General features: G+C 46.4%; 1 protein-coding gene and 1 long non-coding RNA gene across 3 annotated transcripts; one reads left to right on the plus strand and one right to left on the minus strand.

Moving 5' to 3' along the window:
- Positions 1-54: 54 nt before the first annotated feature.
- ZER1 (zyg-11 related cell cycle regulator) lies at positions 55-21,847 on the plus strand. Of its 2 annotated transcripts, none has more exons than XM_035554964.2 (16): positions 55-178; positions 4,643-4,906; positions 5,756-5,906; positions 6,195-6,631; positions 8,057-8,233; positions 9,383-9,497; positions 10,012-10,158; positions 10,410-10,583; positions 11,281-11,496; positions 12,176-12,217; positions 12,630-12,749; positions 13,203-13,318; positions 13,671-13,859; positions 14,818-14,915; positions 15,317-15,419; positions 16,505-21,847. In XM_035554964.2, the coding sequence occupies exons 2-16, from the start codon at positions 4,749-4,751 to the stop codon at positions 16,560-16,562; spliced, it is 2,301 nt and encodes a 766-aa protein (XP_035410857.1). In that variant the 5' UTR covers positions 55-178; positions 4,643-4,748; the 3' UTR covers positions 16,563-21,847. The 2 variants fall into 2 exon arrangements, with proteins under 2 accessions (XP_035410857.1, XP_035410861.1); XM_035554968.2 differs by having other exon boundaries at positions 16,871-21,847.
- On the minus strand, positions 1,569-11,398 carry LOC126913536 (uncharacterized). Its single transcript, XR_007709038.1, has 3 exons — positions 11,250-11,398; positions 2,826-3,000; positions 1,569-2,307 (listed from the first exon to the last, which is right to left on the minus strand). It is a non-coding gene; the product is annotated as an uncharacterized LOC126913536 (long non-coding RNA).
- Positions 21,848-23,390: the final 1,543 nt, after the last annotated feature.

Here is a 23,390-nt window from a genome sequence, read left to right on the forward strand (position 1 = left end):
GGAAAGCGGCCCCGGCGGCGCCTCCTCCGGTGCGGCGGCCCCGGCTGGCGGAAGTGACGGCGGGGTTTGTTGACAGCGGAGGCCGCGGCGGGGGGGGGGAGCGGGCCCCGAGCAGGAGGAGGCCGAGCCCTGCCCGCCGGCCCGGGCCCTCCGCAGCCGCCCGGGGGCCTGGCGCCAGGTGAGTCCCGTCCTCCCTCCCCCCCCCCCCAAGGCACCGGGGCTGGTACCGGCGGGCAGGGCCCCGGGAGGGGGTCCCGGGGGGTTCGGGGCAGTGCCGGGGGTGCAGGGGCAGGGCCCGGGGCTGTCAGCGGGCACCGAGGGTTGCAGCGGGCAGGGGGCGGGGGGCGGCTGGCCCCCCCGCTTAGCACGGGTCCCGGCCCGGTAAGCACGGGTCCCGCTCTGCGGCTCCTGGGAGCCCGGCCCGCCGACGCGTTGGGAGCTTGCGGGGACGGCCGCGGGTGCCCGGGGCTGGCTGGCAGGCAGGGATGGCGTTTCCCAGGCCAGCTGCAAGGGGACAAATTAATGAAATCGCGGTGATTGCCCCTGCGAGGTGCCAGCCGAAGTGACAGTGCACTTTTCCTTCAAACTGTGACCGGTGCCACAGCCCGCACGCACGTTACGTTGGTGATTGTGAAGCCGTTCCTCGCGAGCGGTTCCCCTCCGCACGCGCTCTTTGCCCTCTCCTCGGGCAAGTCCCCGGTGCTCTTGCCCTGGAAGCCAGCTTTGCCCCTCGTTTTTGTGGCACCGCTGTAAACGCTCCGGCCTTGGCGCGGAGCCACCGTGAGTCAGGCTTGGCTTCGGGCAGCGGCCCCGGAGGGAGATACTGGGAGAGAAGATGGGTCTCAAGTCCAAAGTAGAGAACATTGGCACGGGCAGCCCGAGGCCCGTGCCAAGCCTCACGTGCCCGCGCAGCCAGAAACGCCGTAAAAATACAAATGTAGCCTGCAAATCAGCAATAGTTGCCAGAGAGGCTGGCTGGATGTGGAAGGCTGGTGCTGGGGATGAGCGAAGCTGCGTGTCGCGGTGCTGCAGTTTCTTCTGGGACCCACAAATGGAGGGAGGGTGCTGTTACTCTGTGGAGAAGGCTGCTTTGGGGGTCAGCCGGCTGTGCAGGCTTTAAATGCCCACTTCGGTGTCTCCCAGGGCCCTAGCTCCTTTGTGCATTGAAACAGAAGTGAAACCTGCCAGAGAAATAAATGGTAAAGAAGATTTGCAGCTGTACTTCTGACTTGTTTCGATTCCTGCACTTGAATTTTCAGCATCTTTCACGTGTCAGTGACCCTCCAAGAACAGACATGCACAAGACAGCTCATTACCCATCACTGGCGACAGTCTGCAAGGCGGGCGACTTGCAGATCTATTGCCTGGGGAAAGCTGCCCGAGGATAATGATTAGGCAAACGCTAATGATTAGGCAAACGCTAATGATTTGTCAGCATATCTAGTTCATTTATTTTTATCACCAAAGCACACCGAGCTTATATCTAGAGTCAATATCGATCAGTGCAGCTATCGACTTCCGTACTTCCCTCTCCCCCTGCCTCCGTCACCTCTCAAGTCTAGTTTGAGGAGGCCAGGACTCGTTTGTCTCGTGTCCTGTACCAAAGGACCACAGGCGTGGAAGCAGCTCGGGTGCTACTCAAATACGCACCGTAAATCACGAGGATGAAGGCTTTTCTTCGGGGTTATTTTACTGGGGCACTTTCCTCCGCGCTAACTTCCTGCACGGGATTTTCTTGGTAGATTTTGGGAAGCTCAGAAGTTAACGCGCAGCTGATTTCTCCAGGGCTAGGATCAGCCGGCTGCATTGTGCTGGGCACAGCAGAGGGGCACAGAGGATTGTCAGAGCAACAGGAAGGCAGCCCTTGCCCTTTGGAGTTCTAAGCTGCTTGGACAAGTCCCAAGCACTGGCCATGTCCAGCTGCACGTGACAAAAGGTTGTCAATGGGAGTTTGTTTCCAAGTTCTCTGGCCATCAGTAGTAAGCAGGGCGAGAACACCGGCTGCAGGGACCTCCCGTCTGGTGGCACGGGTGAACTGGTAGGGACAGCAGAACGCGTTTCCCTGCTGGCTCAGATCTTCCTGTTCATCTTGCCTTTCTGGAAAGATTCTCTCAAGCAAGCTTCAGGCAAAATATGTGAGAGGGACTCGTTCTGGAGGTGAAGCAGATTCGTCTCCAAAGCAGACACCATGCAGGGCACAGGACTGCTTCCTCCCACCTGCGTTCCCTCAGTTGGCACCTCACCGCTAGTGAGGCAATTCTCTGCCCTCAGCGGCACATTTCATCCTTGGCTTCTCTCCTGACGTAACTACAAGAGGGAGAGCTGTTGATCAGGGATTTCCTTCTTTTTCAGAATGAAAACCCATCGTACTCATTTTCATTCCTTGTACAACAGGCATCTCAAAGGTCTCCAAGTTATCATGGCATCCCTAAGAAGTCAATTTTATGTTATCACGACGCTAGCTCAGGACTCAGTGACCCAGAGAGAGGCTGCACCCTTTAAATTGTCTCTGTTCAGCACATTAAGTGCATTTTTTGTGATTGCTGGGTTTTATTCATTTTTCTCTGCATCATCTGCTTGTGCTCAGAGACCTTTTGCCTCTTGAGCGAAAACCAGCAGAGAACTTGCTTGAGATCCCCACTGGAAAAGCTATTGAAAGTTCTAGGTCAGAACACAGCGGACCTGGAATTTGGGACTGAAACAAAATCATTACGGCTGCCTGCATGTATAGTTCCCAGAAACACTTAGAGGAAGGAACGATTATTGATCCAATTCAAGTAAAGCCAAAAGACAACCAGGGTTCAGTCCCAGGATTGCCCACTTACCCTAGAGCAAGATTTGGCCCAGGGAGATGAGGCTTAGGGTGGGTGTTCCTCCGGAGCGCTCCAGCACTGCAGTTCCTCCATCGCCGAGCAAGGAGCGAGTGAGATCAGCAGAGCTGCTTTTTGAGGCTCCGTTCTGTCTTGGGTTAATTCCTTGGCCAACTTCTTGTCCTTGGCACTGAAACAAAAAAAAAAAAAAAAAAAAAAAAAGAATTAATGAGACACAAAGGGAAGAGAAGAGCTTTGATTTGCAGCTTGTGTTGCCCTCATGTCTGCACAGAAATCCATTCTGTAGCATAGGAAGGGGTCAGGAGGCCAGGAGCCTGGGCTGCCAGGCAGGCTGTCATGGCTGTGCTGCTGTCTCCCACAGAGACCATTTGGTGCCTGAATTTGAAGGGTTCCCCCCTCCACAGCTTTGAGGGGTCCTTCATACTGGTGTCACGGCCCAGGCAGCGCCTACCCAGAGCATCTGAAAGAGGAGGAGGGAGGGTGCCTGATCCGCTCAGGGTGCCTTTGGGGATAGTGATTAAGGTGAGGAAACCAAGTTAAATTCTTGCATCGTGTACTGGTACTGCAGGAACGAAGGGAAGAGAGCACCAGAGGCTCTAGAGGAACACTCAGAAGCAGAGAGCTAGAGACAGACAAGTGCCCTGATCTTTGCAGCTGCCGGATAAAGATCAGAAACGGAATATAGTTAGATATTTTGCAACAACTTCCCCAGCAAAGGCTGCTCAGCTGTTGTGCAGAGGAGAATAACTCCAAAGCATTGGGTGTCCTCGCTGCAGTAGGGACATACCTATTGAAAAACACAGGTTTTTCCTCAAAAATAAACATTTCAACACAGTTTTTGCATGCTCATGGAAATGTATTGAAGGGTTCATGTTAGGGTTGTTTCTAACGTGATTTGACCCTTTTGAAAGTGAAACGGGAGTTGTGCTTCAGTCATTTCTCCTAAACAGCGTCAGTGCACTCAGCTAGTGCTCCTTCGGTGCCAGTGAGCAAGCCTGAAAAGCAGAGCCAGGAGATTTTTGAAATAAGAAAATGGACAGGAATAGCTTCCCCTAATTGTCTGCCTCGCCATCCTTCTTCACCCAGTATTAAAAACCAAGAAGGGGAAAGAGTCCCTCGCTTTTTTCCCCGGTCAGTCGCCCGTACTTTTTTCTAACAGATTTTGGAATGCTTCAGGTGAGCAAGTTCCAGCTGCATGTATTGACATCCTTCATGTGCATAAACCTTTTCACCGCACTCAGCAAGGCAAGCCAAAGCAGTCTGTTTCCCTCTGGCTTCTGATCCACTTGATGGTCTAGCTCAAGGACTTGCACGAAGTTTCTGGCTTGGAGCTGCAGGGAAACATCCAGCTTGAACTTCACTTGGAATGACGGCAAACAATTACAGGCACGAGATATGGGGCCACCAGATCCCGCTGGGGCTGCACAAAGGATCTTCCCAACAGTAAATTTTCTGGTGGTTTATCCGACCCACTCTGAAGGAAACCAAGCACTGTGGTTTCTGCCACTTCCCTTTTAAAGGCCCTTTGTCAGCCAGATAACTCCTGCAACGAGGAAGCATTTTCGTGCTGTGTAGCCTCATTTCCAAACATGTTTCGTATTAACTCGTTCCCTCGGTGTCCCATGGGGGTGGGGTTACCAAGGAATTAAGTGCGTACTCCCAGAGAGGCCAAAACGCTGCAGGTTCTTTTGAGGTCAGCAAGCAATGGGCTGTAAATAAACCCATCGACATCCTCGCTGGTACAGCAGCTTTGCAGGATGCTTTCCAGTGTGCCTTTCTCAACGCATTTTTTTTTCCTCCTCTACTTGTAGCTGCCCTGATGTCTCTGTAAATTCATCCTGGGATTTCATCTGAGGAAACGATCTTCTGAATTAAAAGCTTCCTTCTGTTCTTCCCCTGCCCACTGCTTCCCTCAAGATGGCATCTGATAGCCCGGAGTCACTAATGACCTTGTGCACAGATTTCTGCCTTCGCAACTTGGAGGGGACTCTCTGCTACCTGCTGGACAACGAAACGCTCCGACTCCATCCTGACATCTTCTTGCCAAGCGAGATTTGTGACAAACTTGTCAACGAGTACGTCTCAGGCCTGTGGAGAAGCGGTTGTCTGGTTTGGAAAGGAGTGGGAAGCTTGGGGAAGGAGGGCTGCGGTTATCTAAAAAAAAAAAAGTGATGGAAAGCATATAAGGAAAAAAATGGGGAGGAATTCATAGGGCTGTTTTTGCTGGTTTAGCCTCAAATTGGAAATAAGGATGCGCATTAAATTCAGAAGGAACTATCCCCAGGGGTTATCATAGTCCTGCCAATCACCATTTCCATATAGGTAACCCCAGATTGCAATGAGCGGTCACTGCTTCTTCCAAGAATATCAGTAAGCAACAAAGGAGCTTTCCTACTTCCCACCACTGCATTACAATTCTCTCCCAAACCAGAAAAATAAGAGTGCAAAGTGCTAACAGATGTTGCATTTTAGGGCAGCTGCTCCCATAGCTTCACAAAGCAACCTGTTCCCAGGGATTTCTGACTTGGCTATCATAGTTTCTCTTGGCTGAAGTCCTGCCCACAAAGTCTGGCAGAAAACCAGCTAGATAATTTTCTGAAAATGAAAAAAAAAAAAAATCAAGTAAATAGCTTTAAATAGTGAGGAAAGAAAAATCCTGGAGTCCGTGCTTGCCAGAATCCGGTTTGCTCAGAAATACACATGACCTTGCACAAGTCTTTGCCTTAGATTTTCCTAAGGAGTGTTAGCTTTGTGCAAAAAGAAATAATAGCCTAGCTCCCGTTACCCCTAACACTATCCGGGATGTTCAGGAGGGAGTCTGTGCGCTCAGGCACTTGGTAACGTTTTGTCACAACCAGTAAAGGTGCTAGGGCTGTACCTGAGCCTCTGTGTTGTGCTGTGCTAACGCCATTGCCCTAACACAGGTACGTGGAGCTGGTCAAGACGGACAGCATCTTCGAACCCCATGAAAGCTTCTTCACCCTGTTCTCTGATCCCCGGAGCACCAGGCTAGCTCGGATCCACTTGCGGGAACAGATCGTGCAGGACCAGGACCTGGAGGCCATCAGGAAGCAGGTGGCATTGCAGTGACAGCCACTTCACATGGCAGCACTGCTGCACGGGGAAGGGCTAGAATCCCAGGCATCCAGAGATTCCCAGGATCATATCCAAGTTTTTTTGGGGGGAGAACCTCAGCATCTCCATCCTCAGCTCCCTACAGGCCGCTGTAGGGAATGGGATGGGGACACTGGTCGAGTCTGGTGACACGTGGTCTCAGTCTGTCCCTGTGTGAGGTGTTGTAGGGAGCAGGGTGGGCACTCTGCCTGTGAGATGTTTCTAACTGCTTGATTTCCTGTCTTCCAGGATCTTGTTGAGCTCTACCTGACTAACTGTGAGAAGCTGACAGCCAAGAGTCTGCAAACCTTAGTGAGCTTCAGCCACACGCTTATCTCCCTCAGCCTCTTTGGATGCTGTAATATCTTCTATGAGGAGGAAAACCCTGGAGGTTGCGAAGATGACTGTTTGGTGAACCCCACTCGCCAGGTTTTGGTCAAGGACTTCACTTTTGAAGGCTTTAGCCGCTTGCGCTTCCTGAACCTGGGTCGCTTGATTGAAGGGGTAAATGTGGAGACGTTGCTTCGGCCTTTGGCCTCCCTTGCAGCTCTTGATCTCTCCGGGATCCAGCTGAACGATGTGGGATTTCTGACCCAGTGGAAGGACAGTCTGGTTTCCTTAGTGCTTTACAACATGGACCTTTCAGAGGAGCACATCCAAGTGATTGCACAGCTTCACAAGCTCAGGTCAGCAGATCTCTTTTTCCACGTTTAGCTTTTCCCCACTGATAGGAGCCACGCAAGTCTCTTAGGAATGGGCTACCTGCCTGCTGATGGAGAGCCATCTGCTGCTGGCTTCAGGTTATAAACCCTCCCATGAACAGACTCCCTCAGTGACTCACTATACATATCTGACACTGGGGAAAATTAAATAAATATACACACAGAGAAACATATCCACTCTAACCAAACAAAAAAAGAACAGCAGAACACCCAAGATGTGGGAAAAAAATGGCTACGGATGTATACAGATACCAGTTTAGTGACGATCACACTGTGAAAGTCAGTCCTTCATGCCACTTGTTAAACGGGAACATCCAAAGTTCAAAACTGGCTCTGAGATAAAACTGGGAAAGCTCTCAGCTCAGACCATCTGCTCGCTGTGCTTTGTGTAAGCACGCTGTAGATGGATGGTGCAACCAAGGAAAAAAGCAGCGTAAATAAATAGGCACTCCTGACCTAACAGTGCTGACAGTGAAATGACTTCCTGAAACAGAGTCGAGACAATTGCTATTCAAACTGCACAGTGGTATCAGGAACAAGATCCAGGGCTTGCCAAGCCAAAAAGCAGGGCCCTACCATTCACATGAAGTATACTTTGCAATGGCTTTAGTATTGTCTCTGCAGACTGCAGGCACTAGGGGGTACCGCGTTAACATGTGTCCTAGGAGAACCTTCTGGGTAATGCCGGCTAAATCCTAATGACTTAGTTTGCCTGCTGGCGATTTGCAATGAAACTTGGTTCACAACATGGAGAAAACACTTCTGAAAGTAGGAAGTTGGCTCCTGCCTTAGGCAGTTTAGTCTCTCTCTCAAGGAGCATGCCCTGCCTTATAAGGGACCCCACTTGCACATGGTAGCCAGTTAGTTTGCCCCACAACTCCCTTAGCAGCAGGGGTTTCCCCAGAGTTTAAGCATTTAAATACTGTATGGTACATGAAACGAGGGAGTAATAGCCTGGAGTGGAAAAAAAAAGAGATTGGGGAAGCAGACAAAAACTTGTGTAAATTAATTTGTGGGATGAGGCAACAAACGTTTCTGGGAATGCAAAGATCCTCTAGTGCATCTTAATCACCAGGCAGAAATGCTCAGGTGGCTGCTTTGATGGAGCTTGGGAAAGGCAGTTCCTGAGCCTAGAGCAATTTCCTTTGTGATGGTGTGGCCGAATGACTCATTGTGCTCCATTTTAAGTAGACCTCTACCAGATACCTGTGTGCTTCGGTTAGACACAAGGCCCGATCCTGCTGCCAGATCCTACAGAGCCACATTCCTGTATCTTAGGAAGGGAATAATAACAACAATCACACTTGGCTCGTCACTTTCACCTGGTAGAGTCCTGTTTTAGCAACGGGCTGATGCTTTCCAGATGCTGAGCTGCTCTGTCATTTGCAGGCACTTGGATATCTCCCGTGATCATCTGTCCAGTTACTACAAATTCAAGCTGACCCGGCGGGTTCTAAACCTGTTTGTGGAAAACTTGCTAAACCTCACTTCGCTCGATATCTCAGGGCACACCATGTTGGAGAACTGCACTATCCCAAGCATGGAAGAGAAGATGGGCCAGACAAGGTAAGGAAACAGCAAATACTGAGGTATGCTTGGATGACTAGTTCCATCAAAGATGAATTAAGGACATCTTTTGTCCTTAATCTTTTGATCCTTCAATCTTTTGTATTAAGGACATCTTTTTTGGAAGGCCTCTTCTGGCCTTCCAAATTCTGTACATCTAATTAATACTAAAAAGCAAGATACAACTGTTCCTAGTTCCTCCTGATGCTAAAGGCTAAGTATGGGAATCAGCTGCGATTTCTGTATGTGACACAGGTAAGGACTGCAAAAGTAATAATGAATTAATTCTATCTAGCTTCCATACATATCTGAAGTTCTTTTCTACACACATTCTTCCAGGGATCGCTTGCAGTGGTTTATAGATCAAAAGGACTCCAGAGCCCTTTATGCATTCTCTATATAAAACATTTTACCTTCACTGAAATGAGGCTTTTCTGAGACAAAACGCTTCTACACTAAGTCAATACATCAGTGCTCACAGGAGGGCTGAGTGTTTTCGGAACTTAGAATCTAAAGGCAGATTTTCACATGTGACCTGGATGCTGGGCAGACCAACCTTGGAAAATCCTGGTCCACCTCAGTAGGGCATAGAGATGTGGTTTTCCAGGTCAACTAAGAGCTCTGCCCTCCTATTCCCCAAGCACTCAAGTGCAAAAGCAAATAAGTGAGACAGTACTGACTCTTTTCCAAAGCTGGTAAAAGAAATTATAATACTGGCTCTTGGTCAATAAGGAACATGGCAGCAAAACAAGTGTTCTTGCATAAACATACCAGGCTGCTTCTGTGATCATCAGATGACATACAGAGAAGTTTGTAAATAGTTTGGATCAGTGAAATCCTCATCCCTTTCCTAAGAAGTGTTCACCCCAACTAGTGAGTTTCCAGGACAAATTCTATCTAGGAAAGCTGCGTTCTGTCTGCATGAATTCTCACCGCTGTTTTCGTTCAACACGTTTAGCCCTTCACTCAGGATCATCTGGGACGCGTGCCTATTGTTAGCTTTAGGAGAAGCTGGCTGGTGTACAACTGAAATCACTCCAGTTATGGAGCAGTACAGTCAAAATGATCAGAGAGGACGTAGCTGTTCTTACGGCAGGAGGCACCCGGAGAAGCAGGGTACCAACACGAGTGATCTCTTTCTTTCCTCAGCATTGAGCCAGCAAAGAGCAGCATTGCACCCTTCCGGGGTCTGAAACGACCACTCCAATTCTTGGGCCTTTTTGAGACATCTCTCTGCCGCCTGACGCATATTCCAGCCTATAAGGTAATGAGGGTGCAAGAATATTGGTAGTAGGTACTTGGCAGAAGTTCAAAGAACATACAAATCACTGTCTGCTAGTAGGGTGGTGTTCTTAGGGTCTCACGTGTGACAATTTATCTCTGACCTTTTTATAGCTACTTGATAATGCAGGAGAGCTGCCAGAAGGCAAGACAAGACCTATACCCCACATAGTTTTTACAAGTGTTAAAAAAAAAAAAAGCCATTTAGAGAATGGGCTGAAAAAGTCATCCCGACTGAAGGACTAGGATTGTCTGCGACTACCAGAAAACAAAGACAATAGGAATCTTGTGAATAGCATCCTTCTGCCCCGGAGGTGCCATTTCTTGTCATTCTGGGCCAAGAAGTGACTCTTTGCTCCCATCATGGGCCTAGTCCTACTAGGAGGACAGATGCAAGTTGCCCCCTTTGACCTTTCAGACTTACCCTGAGAGTTCCCTTCTCATGCTGGCTTTCCTCCCTCATCCTTTCTTCCCTGACTCTTGTTCCTCCATGCTAGGTGAGTGGAGACAAGAATGAAGAGCAAGTCCTGAATGCTATCGAGGCTTACACTGAACACCGGCCAGAAATCACTTCGCGGGCCATCAACCTCCTTTTTGACATCGCCCGCATTGAGCGTTGCAGCCAGCTGCTGCGAGCCCTTCAGGTAAGCCCCATGCTAACATTTACCTCACCTTACCAAGGAAGTTTTGCAGTCCCAGCCTTTCCTTCACACCGGGATGCCGTATCAGGCCATTCTGGAGAAAGTTCCAGTAGTGCAGCAGAACTGGGTACCTTCATTTCATAAGCACGTTCCTTGCAGGCTTGTAACAGCCGTTGTCCCACACAGCCATAACCATCATTCCAAGACTCAACAGCAAGTCTGTGGCACTGAAGCTTCGTGTTGCTTCCTTGCAGCTGGTGATCACAGCCCTCAAGTGCCACAAGGATGACAAAAACATCCAGGTGACAGGCAGCGCAGCGCTGTTTTACCTGACGAACTCCGAGTACCGCATGGAGCAGAGCGTAAAGCTGCGGCGCCAGGTCATCCAGGTGGTGCTGAACGGCATGGAGTCCTACCAGGAAGTCACAGTAAGAGCTGCCAGGCCTCTTTTGGCTCCCCCAGTTCTCCTTCCCACGTTAGGTCTTTAGCCTGCTGTTAGCATTTGTGGAGTCTAAGCCTCCAGCACGTGAGCTGAGGCAGGCACCAGAGAACCACTTGCCCAGATCTGCTCTTTGCCTTCACTCGGTGGGAATTACGTGCAAGGTGCTCCTTAGCCTTGTGATGTTCCCCAGAACCAGGGGAAGTAAGTGATGGTAGCAAGGCACCTTTTTAGCTGATGTTAATGGTCAGAAGGCATACAACCCACAGCACAGGTGTCCAATATTGACTATGGGGTGAAAAGGGTGTGGATGTTGGGGGTGTTAAGCTAACAGAATGAAACATTGTGCCTATGCACTGCTATCAGAAGCCAGCTGACAATACACACTACAATGCCTCTGGGTTACAGAATGGTGACTCCTGAATAGAAAGCTTATAGGCAGCAAGGAACTGCCTTGAAAAGTGATGCGTGTTGGGCGATTGTGTGGTCACGTGAGACCAGTGAGAGAGAAGAGCCTACTGATAGAGCGCAGCTCAAGCAGACTGCTAGGTAGGAGGGTGACAAAAATTTCAGTGGTAGAGGTCAAACAAGAAGATGGTTTCAGTACAAAGCAGCAAGAGAACATGAGGGGATGGAGTCAGGTTCTTGTAGTCACCTGGTGCAGCATTTGCTTCCCTTCGACCCAGGTACAGCGGAACTGCTGCCTGACACTGTGTAACTTCAGCATTCCCGAGGAGCTGGAGTTCCAGTACCGCCGAGTCAACGAGCTGCTGCTGAACATCCTCAATCAGAGCCGGCAGGATGAGTCTATCCAACGCATCGCCGTGCACCTCTGTAATGCTCTGGTCTGCCAGGTGGACAACGATCATAAAGAAGCTGTGGGCAAGATGGGTTTTGTCATGGTTGGTATGGTCCCAAGGTGTCTGCTTATCTTTAACCCAGGCTACCTCAATTTCCTTGCAGCAGTCCACCAAAGAGGCTCAGCCAGCGAACCAACCTTACCATATCACAGGAGGGAACTGGTGTTCCAGCAGCGCTAGCCTCTCCTGGAACCCGTCCCGCCACGCGACACCTTTTTCTGGCTTGCCAGCCCTGGAAGTCATGGTCTCAGAGACAGGCTGTCCATGACAGCAGGGAAGCAGTGTGACCTGATACCTTCCCTCCTTACTGCACCATTTCCAGAACCAGTACAACCTTTTGATTAGCTCCTTCTGCATCTCCCTAAATTTGCATCGGCTTCCCAACTCACATCAACACATCACCCCTTCACAAAGAACTGCAGAGGCCACTGCTTTTTTGCAGTTCTACCACGTTCCAGACTTTGTCACGCAGGTCACAACTGACTTGACTGTAAACCCAACAAACTTGACTGTGACATGGTTCAGCTCTTCAAATACTTGAAACACTGAACACAACCCAATCCCACTGATTTAGAGAAAAAAAATAACAAATAAATACTCCACAAAGGGTCAGAACTGCATGCGCCTGCAATTGGCTGCAGCCAGTCTTGCAGCAGCTATAGCTGTCGGTTTTAGCTCTGTGATTCTTGAACTGTTCTCGTTCTTCCCCTTCTGCCCACAGACAATGCTAAAATTGATTCAGAAGAAGCTGGCTGATAAAACGGTGAGTGTTTCCCACAGAAATTTATACATAGAGTATTTTTTCTTCAGTCTGACTTAGGCATGGAGATCAGTCTGGAGCGCTAGCCCAGCTTCTCTACCAAACATGAGACATCCCAGCTGGTGCTGCAGAATTTCTTGTCACTGGGGGGAGGGTGGCAGGGCAGGAGGGAATGTGGCAGGGAGGGAATGTTGCAGGGAGGGAAAAGTAAATAAATAAACAAACAATAAACAATAAACAAACAAATAAACAATAAACAAACACCCTTGCTGACAAGCTGAAAGCGAATAACAAGATTTTCTTACCCCTGAATTCATCTGGGGTGATGGCAGAGATGAAACACAAGTGGCTGGTTTGCACTGGGCTCCCACATTTGAAAAGCTCTGTTTCTTTCCCTTTCTCTTTGGCTCCGTAGTGCGATCAGGTGATGGAGTTCTCCTGGAGCGCCCTCTGGAACATTACTGATGAGACCCCTGATAACTGTGAGATGTTCCTTAACTACAGTGGCATGAAACTGTTCTTGGAGTGCTTGAAAGTAAGTATGTCTAGTTTTCTCTACATGAATGCTGACATTGGCAGTGGAGATGCAAGTGCCTGGGCATGATTCCTAGCTATGCTAATCCATAAGCAGTACTTCCTACGTTGCGTAAACAGAAAAAGCTTGCACGTTTCATTCTTCCTCCCATCCACCCACCCAACCAGTAGAAGAACAGAGAAATTTAAACTGAGCACATCCCCCTCTTTCCTGTCTTGTACGCAGTTCTTCTTAAGTAGAGCACCAGTGAGTAGCAGGCGCTGGCCTTGATTTCTCATTTTGCATACATCTCGAAGGCTAGAGATCCCATCAGAGAATTGCTAAAGAACCAATGCTAACTACCCAAAAATACTCACCCTTTTTAGAAGCGCTGCACAACCTTTCTCCAGGGTCTCTTGTTCTCAATATCACTGTGCCTCTACTATTGTATAATCCTGTCCCTTGCTTTCTTAGGAGTTCCCAGAGAAACAGGAGCTGCATCGCAATATGCTGGGCCTCCTTGGCAATGTGGCAGAGGTGAAGGAACTCCGCCCACAGCTCATGACCTCCCAGTTCATCAGTGTGTTCAGGTGAGTGCTAGGCTAATGAGCAGCTGGGCCAGGTGGATGTTCTAGAGCATTGGTCCTAAATCACCTGGAGACTTTTCAACCTTTGATGCCTCAGATTGTTTTTTCGTTCTAAAAAAGCTAAAAGGAAATCATTTGACAGCTTTGTAAATGCCTTGGATTGTACGGGCTTATTTGTGGTGTTAATGTCACTGAAAAGCTGCATCCCTGGAGAGCGTTGCTCCTGTTTCAGGCTGGAGATGTTGTCTCCAATGATTGTTTCTGATCGCAATAAAAGACATGCTGGTTTTGTTTTTTGTAAGATGCTAAGGAAGGTTGTCCTGGCACCTCCCAATGATCTCTTCTCTCTTGGCAGCAACCTGCTGGAGAGCAAAGCAGATGGGATTGAGGTATCCTATAATGCCTGTGGCGTGCTCTCCCATATCATGTTTGATGGCCCAGAGGCTTGGGGTATATGTGAGCCACACCGAGAGGAAGTTGTAAAGAGGATGTGGGCAGCCATCCAGAGCTGGGATATCAACTCCAGAAGAAATATCAATTACAGGTGAGGAACAGAGAAGTATGACTCATTTACTCAGGAGCCAGGCTTGTCGCAGAAAGCAAACACCGACAGAAGGGAAAAGGTACAGCAGAGCGTGGAGGTTCTGCTTAGAGGGAAGGAGAAATCCTCAGGAACATATTCTTTAGTGAGGGCTTCACATCTTCCTTTGACTGAAGGTAGCATGTTACACAGGCTGCTGGAAATGGGTACCTTGCCTGGTAATTCCTATGGGAGAAGCATGGGAACCCAGCAGGCTTTATTCTGCACATTTCTGGTGAAATTGCATAGTTCAGGAAACTCACGATCTGACTATCTGAGATTGACTAAACATTGTTCTCTGAGACTTCTGACCTTGACACCTTAATTCTGAAAGACACAAGTATTGCTGTAGCTTTCACTCTCCTCTGGGGGATATATAGACACAGTTCCCAGAAATCTCTTAAAGGGTTAATACAACTAGTGGAATCCTCCAAAGTCCTTCCTGGGTGAGGGTATCAGGTACTCTGTATTCCCATAGTGCTTGGCAGGAATCCTGAACAAATGGCATTCCAATTCCTTAGCTACAGTATAGACACATGATTGTCAGAAGAAACAGAGCAACCATTGCACGTGAGCAGCTGGCTTTGGCTGGGTGTAATTTTGCTTTGGACCCTCTACGGAATGACCAGTGCTGCTAGGTTTCAGCTGTCACGAGGAAATGACTGATGGAGGATGGAAATCAGCTGACTTCTTTGCAGCTACGTATCTGGGCAGCATGTTTATGCTAAAGCAGCAGGGCCTGTAAGCCTGCCAGTATTGCCATGTGACACAGACTTGGGCTTTGATGCCAGAATCTTTGACGTGCCAATAGATTTACTGCTGTGGTTTCTATGAGCACAGGGTTTGTCTTGCTTTGTGCAGCAAAGGTGCTGGAAGAAGCAGCTCTTGGATTTTTAACGAGTTCTACAATATTTCTGTGCAGGTCATTCGAACCAATCCTTCGACTTCTTCCACAAGGGATCTCTCCGGTCAGCCAGCACTGGGCTACTTGGGCGCTGTATAACTTGGTCTCTGTCTACCGTAAGTTCCTGTTTCAAAATCACACCCACCACACTGCAAAAGCTGACATTGTGAATCTAAGCTTGTTACCAGAAAAACTCATCCCAGTTTAGCTATGTAGTTAAAGAGAACCGTCTTTGAATGATGCAGGAATGTCCAGGCAGCACAGCCAAACAAAAAATAGTGAGACTTAGTGCATAGGAAATTCCTTCAATGTTTTGATCCCTCTGGCCTCTTATTTCTCAGTCATTTTGTGTCCTGTTTTTATAGCCAAGGTACCCCTAACAGGTTGGCTCCATAAAAAAAAAAAAACAAAAACCACAAACGTTTTGTGACTTCTCCAGCAGCACCCTTACCCTCCTGCCACCCTTTATACCACTCTTGTGAAGGTTCAAGGACCTGTTTTATTCTTTTCTCTGCAGCTGACAAGTATTGCCCACTGCTCATCAAAGAAGGTGGGATTCCCCTTCTGAAGGACATGATTAAAATGGCCTCAGCACGGCAAGAGACCAAGGAAATGGCCCGGTAGGAAACCAATGCATTGTCATCAAACATTCAGTTTAGCTTCAAGTTAGTTTTTATTCTTGTACATCAAGTAAGGCTGCCAAAGAAAGGCCTGTGCTGATCTGTACAAAGGGCGAAGCAAACATGGGAGAAGAGCAGGAAAAATGATAGAAACAAGACTAGAAAGGTGTTTATAGGTGGGCAAATAAACACATCATTGAGGGTTCATAGATGCCAGGCAAATAGGTTATAGGAGTAGCTTGTTGGACAGGAGAGCCACATTGCTAATTGCGTCTCTTACTCTCATAGTCCCCAGTCATCTCTGTTCTCCATACCTGAGGTGTGGGGTCCCTGTCTGTAATCATGTCGGCCTGTCACTAAAAGAGCTGACCGTGACTGCACAGTTAAAATCAGAGGATTCTCAAAAGGTGGAGAGAGTCCCCCACTGTTGTGAACGTCCCCACATTATTACATGACTTTCCTTTGGAGTCATTCTTTCTGAGTTTTAAGAGAGAGCTGCAGTTTCTAATCATTGACAAACTGAGCTCTACAATTTCATGCCTGCAGGATGAATATAAAGGAGAAGTAGAGATTGGCTGGGAATATCTATCTGGTGGGTGAGCGGCAGGCATTCCCCAGAGCTGAAGGGTTGCTTACTGCTGGAGGTGACAGAACCCTGCAGAAGAATATCATGGGTTAGGCAAATTATGTATGGTGATGCGACAGTCCAAGAACAGTAAATGGAAAGAACAGGAAAAGCAGGGACAGATAACAGCAGAGTGAAAACAAACATTTGTATGTATGTGTTTCCTGGTGTGATTCAAAGTTATCTGATGATTTGGATATGGGAGTGAGAAATGAATGGTCTCATGGATCTGGATGTATACTAACATGACTTGAAATCCCAAGGGAATGAACTGCAAAATCTATGTTGCTTTGTGGGATATGCTCCTTTTGATACAAACATTGGTTGATGCATATCAGAAGAGACTGCCTGCTGCAAACAGCGTATATTTACATAGAGATCAAGCTACATTCCTGTCCCACAACTGTAATGCAGTAAGCTTTAAACTAAACCCTCTCTCCTTGTCCTGTTTTATCCATAGGAAAGTTATAGAGCACTGCAGTAACTTTAAGGAGGAGAACATGGACACTTCCAGATAGAGGCAATCACCTAGTGCCTCTTGCCAGCACTGTATCCAGCTTCTCTCTAATTCACTGTATATAGGGAGGACTCTTTCTTACCAACTCGCCCGTTGGAAGGAAACTTTGTGTGTGTGTGTGAGACCCTCAGTAGATGAAGGTGAACAGGGGAGGGGGGGAGGGACTTTTTGCACAACAAAATGCTTTCCTTAAATTAGTGGACTTTTTCGTTATGAAGTTTCAGATTGAAGTTCTGTGTGTATGATTTCTGTATAAAAAGAAAAAAAACAAAGACAACTACATTATGTATCTTTTAACCTTTTTTTTAGACCACACAGAGAGCCTCAAACGATCATGAGCTTGAAGACCTAGTTGTGTGATCGCTAGTGTGACTTTTTTTATTTCCCACTTTTTAGAAAATTCCCTTTTGCTGTATTGCATGAGGTCCTGTAATGTCTGCAAGAACACCAGTCCTGAATTGGTATTGGCCACTCAATGGGTTTTATAGGCAATGCTGAGTTATTTATTTGCTTAGAGAGGTTGGGGGACACAACACAAGAGTTAGACCAAGAGAACTGACCTTTTTAGTAATATTTGTAAGTAGAGAAAATGGGAAAGAAAGATCTTTCAAGTCAATTCATTCCCATAACGTTTTTTATGGAAGACTCATGTTAACAGAAGCCCTGCTAAGTGTACATGGGTCATTTGGAAGTAAGACATTCCCATTAAAGTCAAGAGTTCTGTTTTGTCCCCTTTGGCAGTTCAGTAGGATCTGCCAGCCCACCCAGTCTCACACGGTCAGGGACGACCAGTAAAACCAGTTACACATCCATGGCAACACAGAGCTTTTCCGTCTAAGGGAGGCTGTGCAACAAGGAACAAGGTTTGTTCACAAAGGGCTATACATCTTCATTCCAGTACTTCAGCTTCTTAGTTGTGTTCTGCTTTATGGGGAAGGGCTACAAATGCCAGAGAGTGGATTTCCCCTTGGCAGAAGAAGTTCTATTAGACCCTAGGCCAGAGCAGCTTGTACCAGTGCAAGTTCCAGTAATGGACTGAAGCTGTCCTACCCTTCTTCAGTCTGCGTAGGCACAAGCCATGCTCTATGACAAAGTAATCTCCCTTTAGAGGAGAAGCTTACTGCAGCACAAGTGCTGTCATTGGAGGTGCTAACATCCTCTTTTGAGCCTGGGGAGTTTCTAGGCACACTTTGGAGTGTGATCTCATGAAATAGCACCTCTTGTTCCACCCCAACATCTTCCCCTTCTTCTGGGAAGCAAAGGGCCCTATTCTTATCCAACTCCCACCAGTGCAGTCCCACTCACATCAGCAGAATTACTCCAATTTATATGGTGTAGGGGAGAAGGGAGTCCCGCTAAGGTGGTCTTGACCGTTAAGACTCTAGACCTATAGATGCTTAAGAAGCCAAGGGCCAAAGTTTGCTGCACAGCCAGGCACTCAACACCGCATCGTGCAGTTCATGCTCAAGAGCCCCCTGCTTGTCACAGTTCTTTCGCAATTCACAGTTCTTCCCTTAAAAAGGGGTTTAGAAAATATTTTACATCTGCAGTTAGAGGAAGCCATGGCCACGTGATTTAGGACATTTCAGGCCTCACACAGCACAGTAACCGTCGCTGCTCTCTTCCCTTACATTGCTCTCAGATTTGACTCGCTGCTATGACAGGTTCTTCTAATGCTCAGAGTTAATGCTGTCATTGCTGAGCACATTATAGATAGATCCTAGAGACACAAACTGACACTTTAAATGATAGAACACAGCTGCCCTGAGAGGTTTACTTTTTTTCTGCCAATATGGTGTTACTCAATGTCTTTTTTTCTCTTTTTAACCATACGTCATTTGTTTTGATATTGTGAGATCTGTACTTTTTTCTTTAAGTATTTTTCAAACTTATATATATTTTTGTGTCACTTTTGAATTGTTTTCATATGGTTTGCAAAACTTGACAGATTATACTTTTTTTTTTTGAGGTTGTTTGATTGAAATGTATTTTTATCTCTCTGATTCCTGTTCCCCGAGAACGTGTGTCCCTATAAGCTTTGAGACAGACAAGTTTATTTCATGATGTTTTCTGTGTAACACTTGCTAATCATTCTCCTAGATGCAAAACTAAGAGCGGCTGCATATACTGCTTACCAGCCTCCACGCGTTAGGGGAGTCAGGCTTTGCTCATTTAATCTTCCATTTACTGCTCTCCTTTTGAAGTTGTCTCATGTGACAGTACCACCCACTAGACTTTATTCCTCTCTAACGCCCATGTTGTGAAAGCTCCTACCACTAAAATCTTGAATCAAGTGACAAAAAGCACTCAAGGTTCTGACTATGTTGGCAAGGTGGGATTGAAGGAAGTGGGGAAACAGAGAGGCAAGAGGTATCAGCAACCTAGAATGCAGAATCCCCAGAATTTAGTTGCCATGCTGAGGAGACAGCTGGAGCACACCTCAGCCTTGCACTGTAATCACAGCAAATCAGGCTTTTTACTCTGAGATGTTGGCAAAACTACATCAAGGTTAATGGACAAATTATGGCTTGGTTCCATCTGTCTCAAGACTGAAGAACACCAAAGGTTTGGGTTTTTTCAAACTAGTGCCTGTGTAAGTTGAGTTATTAGTGAAGTCATACCTGCTGCAGGTAGACTGTGGTATCATAAACTAACAAGATCCAAGCTGCATCAAACCTTTGTTTCACAATGTAAGGAGATCCTTTGTCCTAACTGCTCACATATCCTCAGCAAGCTGTACCTGAGCCTGAACCAGAAAAAAAAAATATTTCAATTTCCCAGCAACATGGAAATTAATGGAGTCAGGCCAGCTTGCCAGAAACGCTTAGTTTTGTGAAATCTGTCACTAAGCCCAGTGGGAGGGGGGAAATATAACTGGCCTATTACAGCTAGCTACGCATAAGATGTTGAGATGGACCAAAAGCCAGGTAAATTCCTGAGACAGTATTTTAAAAAAATAGCATAATTGTTAGAGTAACATGAGCTTTTGCTAAAAGCTTCAATTTCTTTAAGACAATAAGCTTTGTGAGGTGAAAAATACCATAGAATGGTTTGGGTTGGAAGGGACCTCACAGATTATCCCGTTCCACCCCCCCTGCCATGGAGAGGGACACCTCCCACTAGACCAGGTTGCCCAAAGCCCCATCCAGCTTGACACTGAACACTTCCAGGGATGGGGCAGCCACAACTTCTCTGGGCAACCTGCTCCAGTGTCTCACCACCCTCTGAGTGAAGAATTTCTTCCTTATGTCTAATCTAAATTTACCCTCTTTTAGTTTAAACACATTACCCCTTGTCCTATCATTACAGGCCATGGTAAAAAGTCCCTCTCCATCTTTCTTTCAAGCCCCCTTTAAGTATTGAAGGGCCACAATAAGGTCCTCTGAGAACCTTTTCTTCTCCAGGCTAAACAACCACAGCCAGCCTGTTTCTTCATAGCAGAACATTGTTCTTTCAGTAAGGAGTGAAAGGTATTCTCTGAACATTTAAGTATAATCCAGGAATTCCTGTGAACCGGAGTCTGAAGCTAGGTTGTACCTCAGTCTCCCTAAATGCAACAACAGGAGTTGTCGTGTCCTAGGCATAAGGCATGTACTACGACCTGAAAGCACTTTTTGGATGCAAAGAGGAGTTAATGAATTGCTGCTGTAGATACAACGCTCAGGACAGAACAGGACAGTTGCCTTAGCTGCAGAATATCGATATTCTACAGAGAAGGGAACGGCAAAGTGGCTGATTTTTATCAAGGTTTTACATGAAAAGGGGAAGTTGGATTTCTGGAAACGCTTGCCTGTTACAGAAAAGGCTCTCAGGCATTCCAGCTTTATTGGAGCAAAGGAATGAAACATGAGACTTCAATTCCACACACAGTTACAGAGCCAGCAACCAATCCTGCCTAGGAAGCTATAACAGGGTTCTTTCTACCTGTCTGATGAAAGTGCAGCTGGAGAAAAGCTCATCACGCGTGAAGATATGGTAGAGGGACTCCTAATGCTCTGTAGGTGTCCCATTCACACTCTTATTCACGTTTTCACTACTACATTTCCTTTAATATTTAAAAGCTTAGCAGGCAGAGCATCAATACAACTCAGTAGCTCTCTGCAGAGGCTGTACCAACAAAGGAACCCTCTACCTTCAGTGTAAGTAGTTTTCTTCCTGACTGGACAATACCGCATGGTTCAGCGGCCCAGGTCAATGATGCAGCAGTTCTCAGCATGGAGGGTGTCAGGTGTCTGCCATTTTCTCTGGAATAGATAAAAGAACAAGTTGGTGGGCAACTTTCCACAAGTGCTTCCATTTTACAAGATCTGTGGGAGGATTTGCTTATACAGATTGGCATCTAGTTGTGTGATGCTTAACAGCGGCAGCACCAGACTTTCTCATCTAGACCAAGCTGAGAAAGTTTAGCACTGATATTTGTGGCATTAGCAACAATGCAGATAATTCATCTGACCTGTCTGCATCATGGCTTTTATCTCCCTGCACCTACCTACTAGCTCAAATGATAACTCCTCAGCACTGAATCCTACCCAGCCTGTCACCTTGGCTGGACTTCCATTGGAGTTGCTTTGGTCTCTGCAAAAGATGACTGGCAAGAAAAGTCTTGGAGCTATGACCTTATTCCCCCTATCACTTGCAGAAGGAAATTAAATACCAGTAGGGCAGCAGAGGTAGGAGCGCTGCCTGAATGCAGCACTCTACAGAAAAGACATTTTCCTAAGACTGTTTAGGGAGGAGCCTGCCACTGCTCAGGTGTTAGAGGGTGGCTTGTGCTAGAAAAAAAAAAAAAAGTTAAAAGTAAGGAAAAAAGCTGGTCTCCACGACAACCATGTGTATGAAGCACAGAGGGTAACGGTTGTCAGGGATGGATGGAAAGTAACATGGGGACTGGAAGAGAAGACAGCACTTACAAAAGGAATTAGGGATGTTTCCTGCTTAACTGAAACATTTCTGCTTTAACAGACTATTTTGGTTTCAGATAATTGTCACCGATTCTCTCTGTAATTCCTTTCTTGTTAAAAAAAAAAAAGTTTTTAAGCTAACCAAATGTGTATTTCCTTGTTTTGCTTAAAGAACATAATCTCAGTTATAATGAGCAAGCTTCTGCTTTTACTCTGTCCGTTGACCTGCCTAATGTTGAGAGGCCTGGTTCAAATGTTTGTACATGGTGAAACCAAGCAAAAAATAATAATGCACAACTGTTGCTTCCTTACAATTCTGAATGAATTAACTTTTCTGTTGTATCCATTGGGATACCTGCTGTGTATTAAACCTAGTGCTTAACAATGTCTTCTTCCTCTGGTCTATGAATGTGGTTTATTTAGGTACATTACTGGTCCATTTGTTGTCATATATTTCATTAAAAATGAAAGGAACTGCCATGTGATGATTGTGCAGTTCAGTGGCTTTTGCTTTCATCACTCCAAGGGGTACAATACTGTTTGTCAATAGAAAAGAGGCGCGGAGGAAGCGAGTATTGTTATGAAATGATGTGAGAGGGGAAAAAAAAAAAATCAGAACAATATTTGACTGCACAGATTGCCTCTTAACTTTGTAATGGATCTGTGGCTAGCATTCCACAGCCTAAGCGTTGTAAGTGGGCAGAAGCCGAGTACTTAGGGAAGGACTCTCTACTTCAAACAGACAACCTGCTTTAAGGTCAGCTGGACTTTCTTCTTAACTCCCCAGTCCTGCAAGAGTTCAACTCCCAGTTAATTCAATGGTCACTGTAAAATCTCTAAAGGGTCAGATTCTCAGTGGCTGAAGCAGGAGAAGGGATTATGTGAAACTGAACTGCCTGTAGGGAGCTGAAAACATACCACATTGTAAGAGAACAGACAGATAATTTATGCTTCCAGCAGCATGAAATTCCTAGTTGGAATGCCATAAGAATCTAGATTCTCTGCTCAGAAATTTGCTAACAGAGTTTTTCTGAACTGAGCCTAACTTCAACCAGACGGACATTTGGGTTGAAATAAACCGATCTCTGTAAGACAGGTTTCAAAACTGTGAGAAGATAAAAAGTGTAACATGCACCAAATTATTCTAATCACAAAGATAGAGAGAAAGAATATATTCTATAGGACAGATTATTCTGGAATACCAGAATGTTTCTACTATGAAGCGGGTAATATTGTTACTACTCAAATTGCCTTCATTAAGCTTTAAAATTTACACCTCTCCCCAGAGAGCAGAAAGACATTATCCACCTTATTTCCTGTTTGCAGACAGAGCCTGATGCTACTGTTCTGAGCTTCCTACTGTTCTGAAAGTCTTTCTTTGCAATTGAAGGAATAGAAGGATTTTTAAGATATTTAAAGCATGCAGGGCCATCTCCAAACTCTCAGGTTTGACAAGCATTGATCCAGTCAATGAGGTTTCTGAGGGATGATTTCTGTAGGTTTTGCATTTACCTAGAATAATTTTTAAAAAGCAAAATGATTTGAATGACCATTGAAAAAGCAAATTTAGACCATTATTTTTATTAACATTTCAATGCAGCTGTCTTAGGTAAGTAATTTATGTGACCTGTGCAACCAGGTACTTTCCTGGAATCAGCAGGTGGCCACTGATTCACTTAAAATAGACTAAAATAATTCAAACCACGTCATTTATGGTCAAACAATAAAAAGCAATCAGCTACTTTTCAGGTGGTGGAGGATAAATTTACAAAGAATGTGATTTTCCTTCCCAAGTTTTTACTGGGAAGGAAGTTAACAAAAGCAGCAAATTAACAGCTACAATAAAGCCAAAGAAAGTTTAAAGCGAAACCACTAATTTCAGAACTTCTACAGGCTTGTGGTGAGATTCATCTCCCCTAAATAGACAG

This window comes from Cygnus atratus, chromosome 19, assembly GCF_013377495.2.
Source record: "Cygnus atratus isolate AKBS03 ecotype Queensland, Australia chromosome 19, CAtr_DNAZoo_HiC_assembly, whole genome shotgun sequence".
Lineage (NCBI taxonomy): Eukaryota > Metazoa > Chordata > Aves > Anseriformes > Anatidae > Cygnus > Cygnus atratus.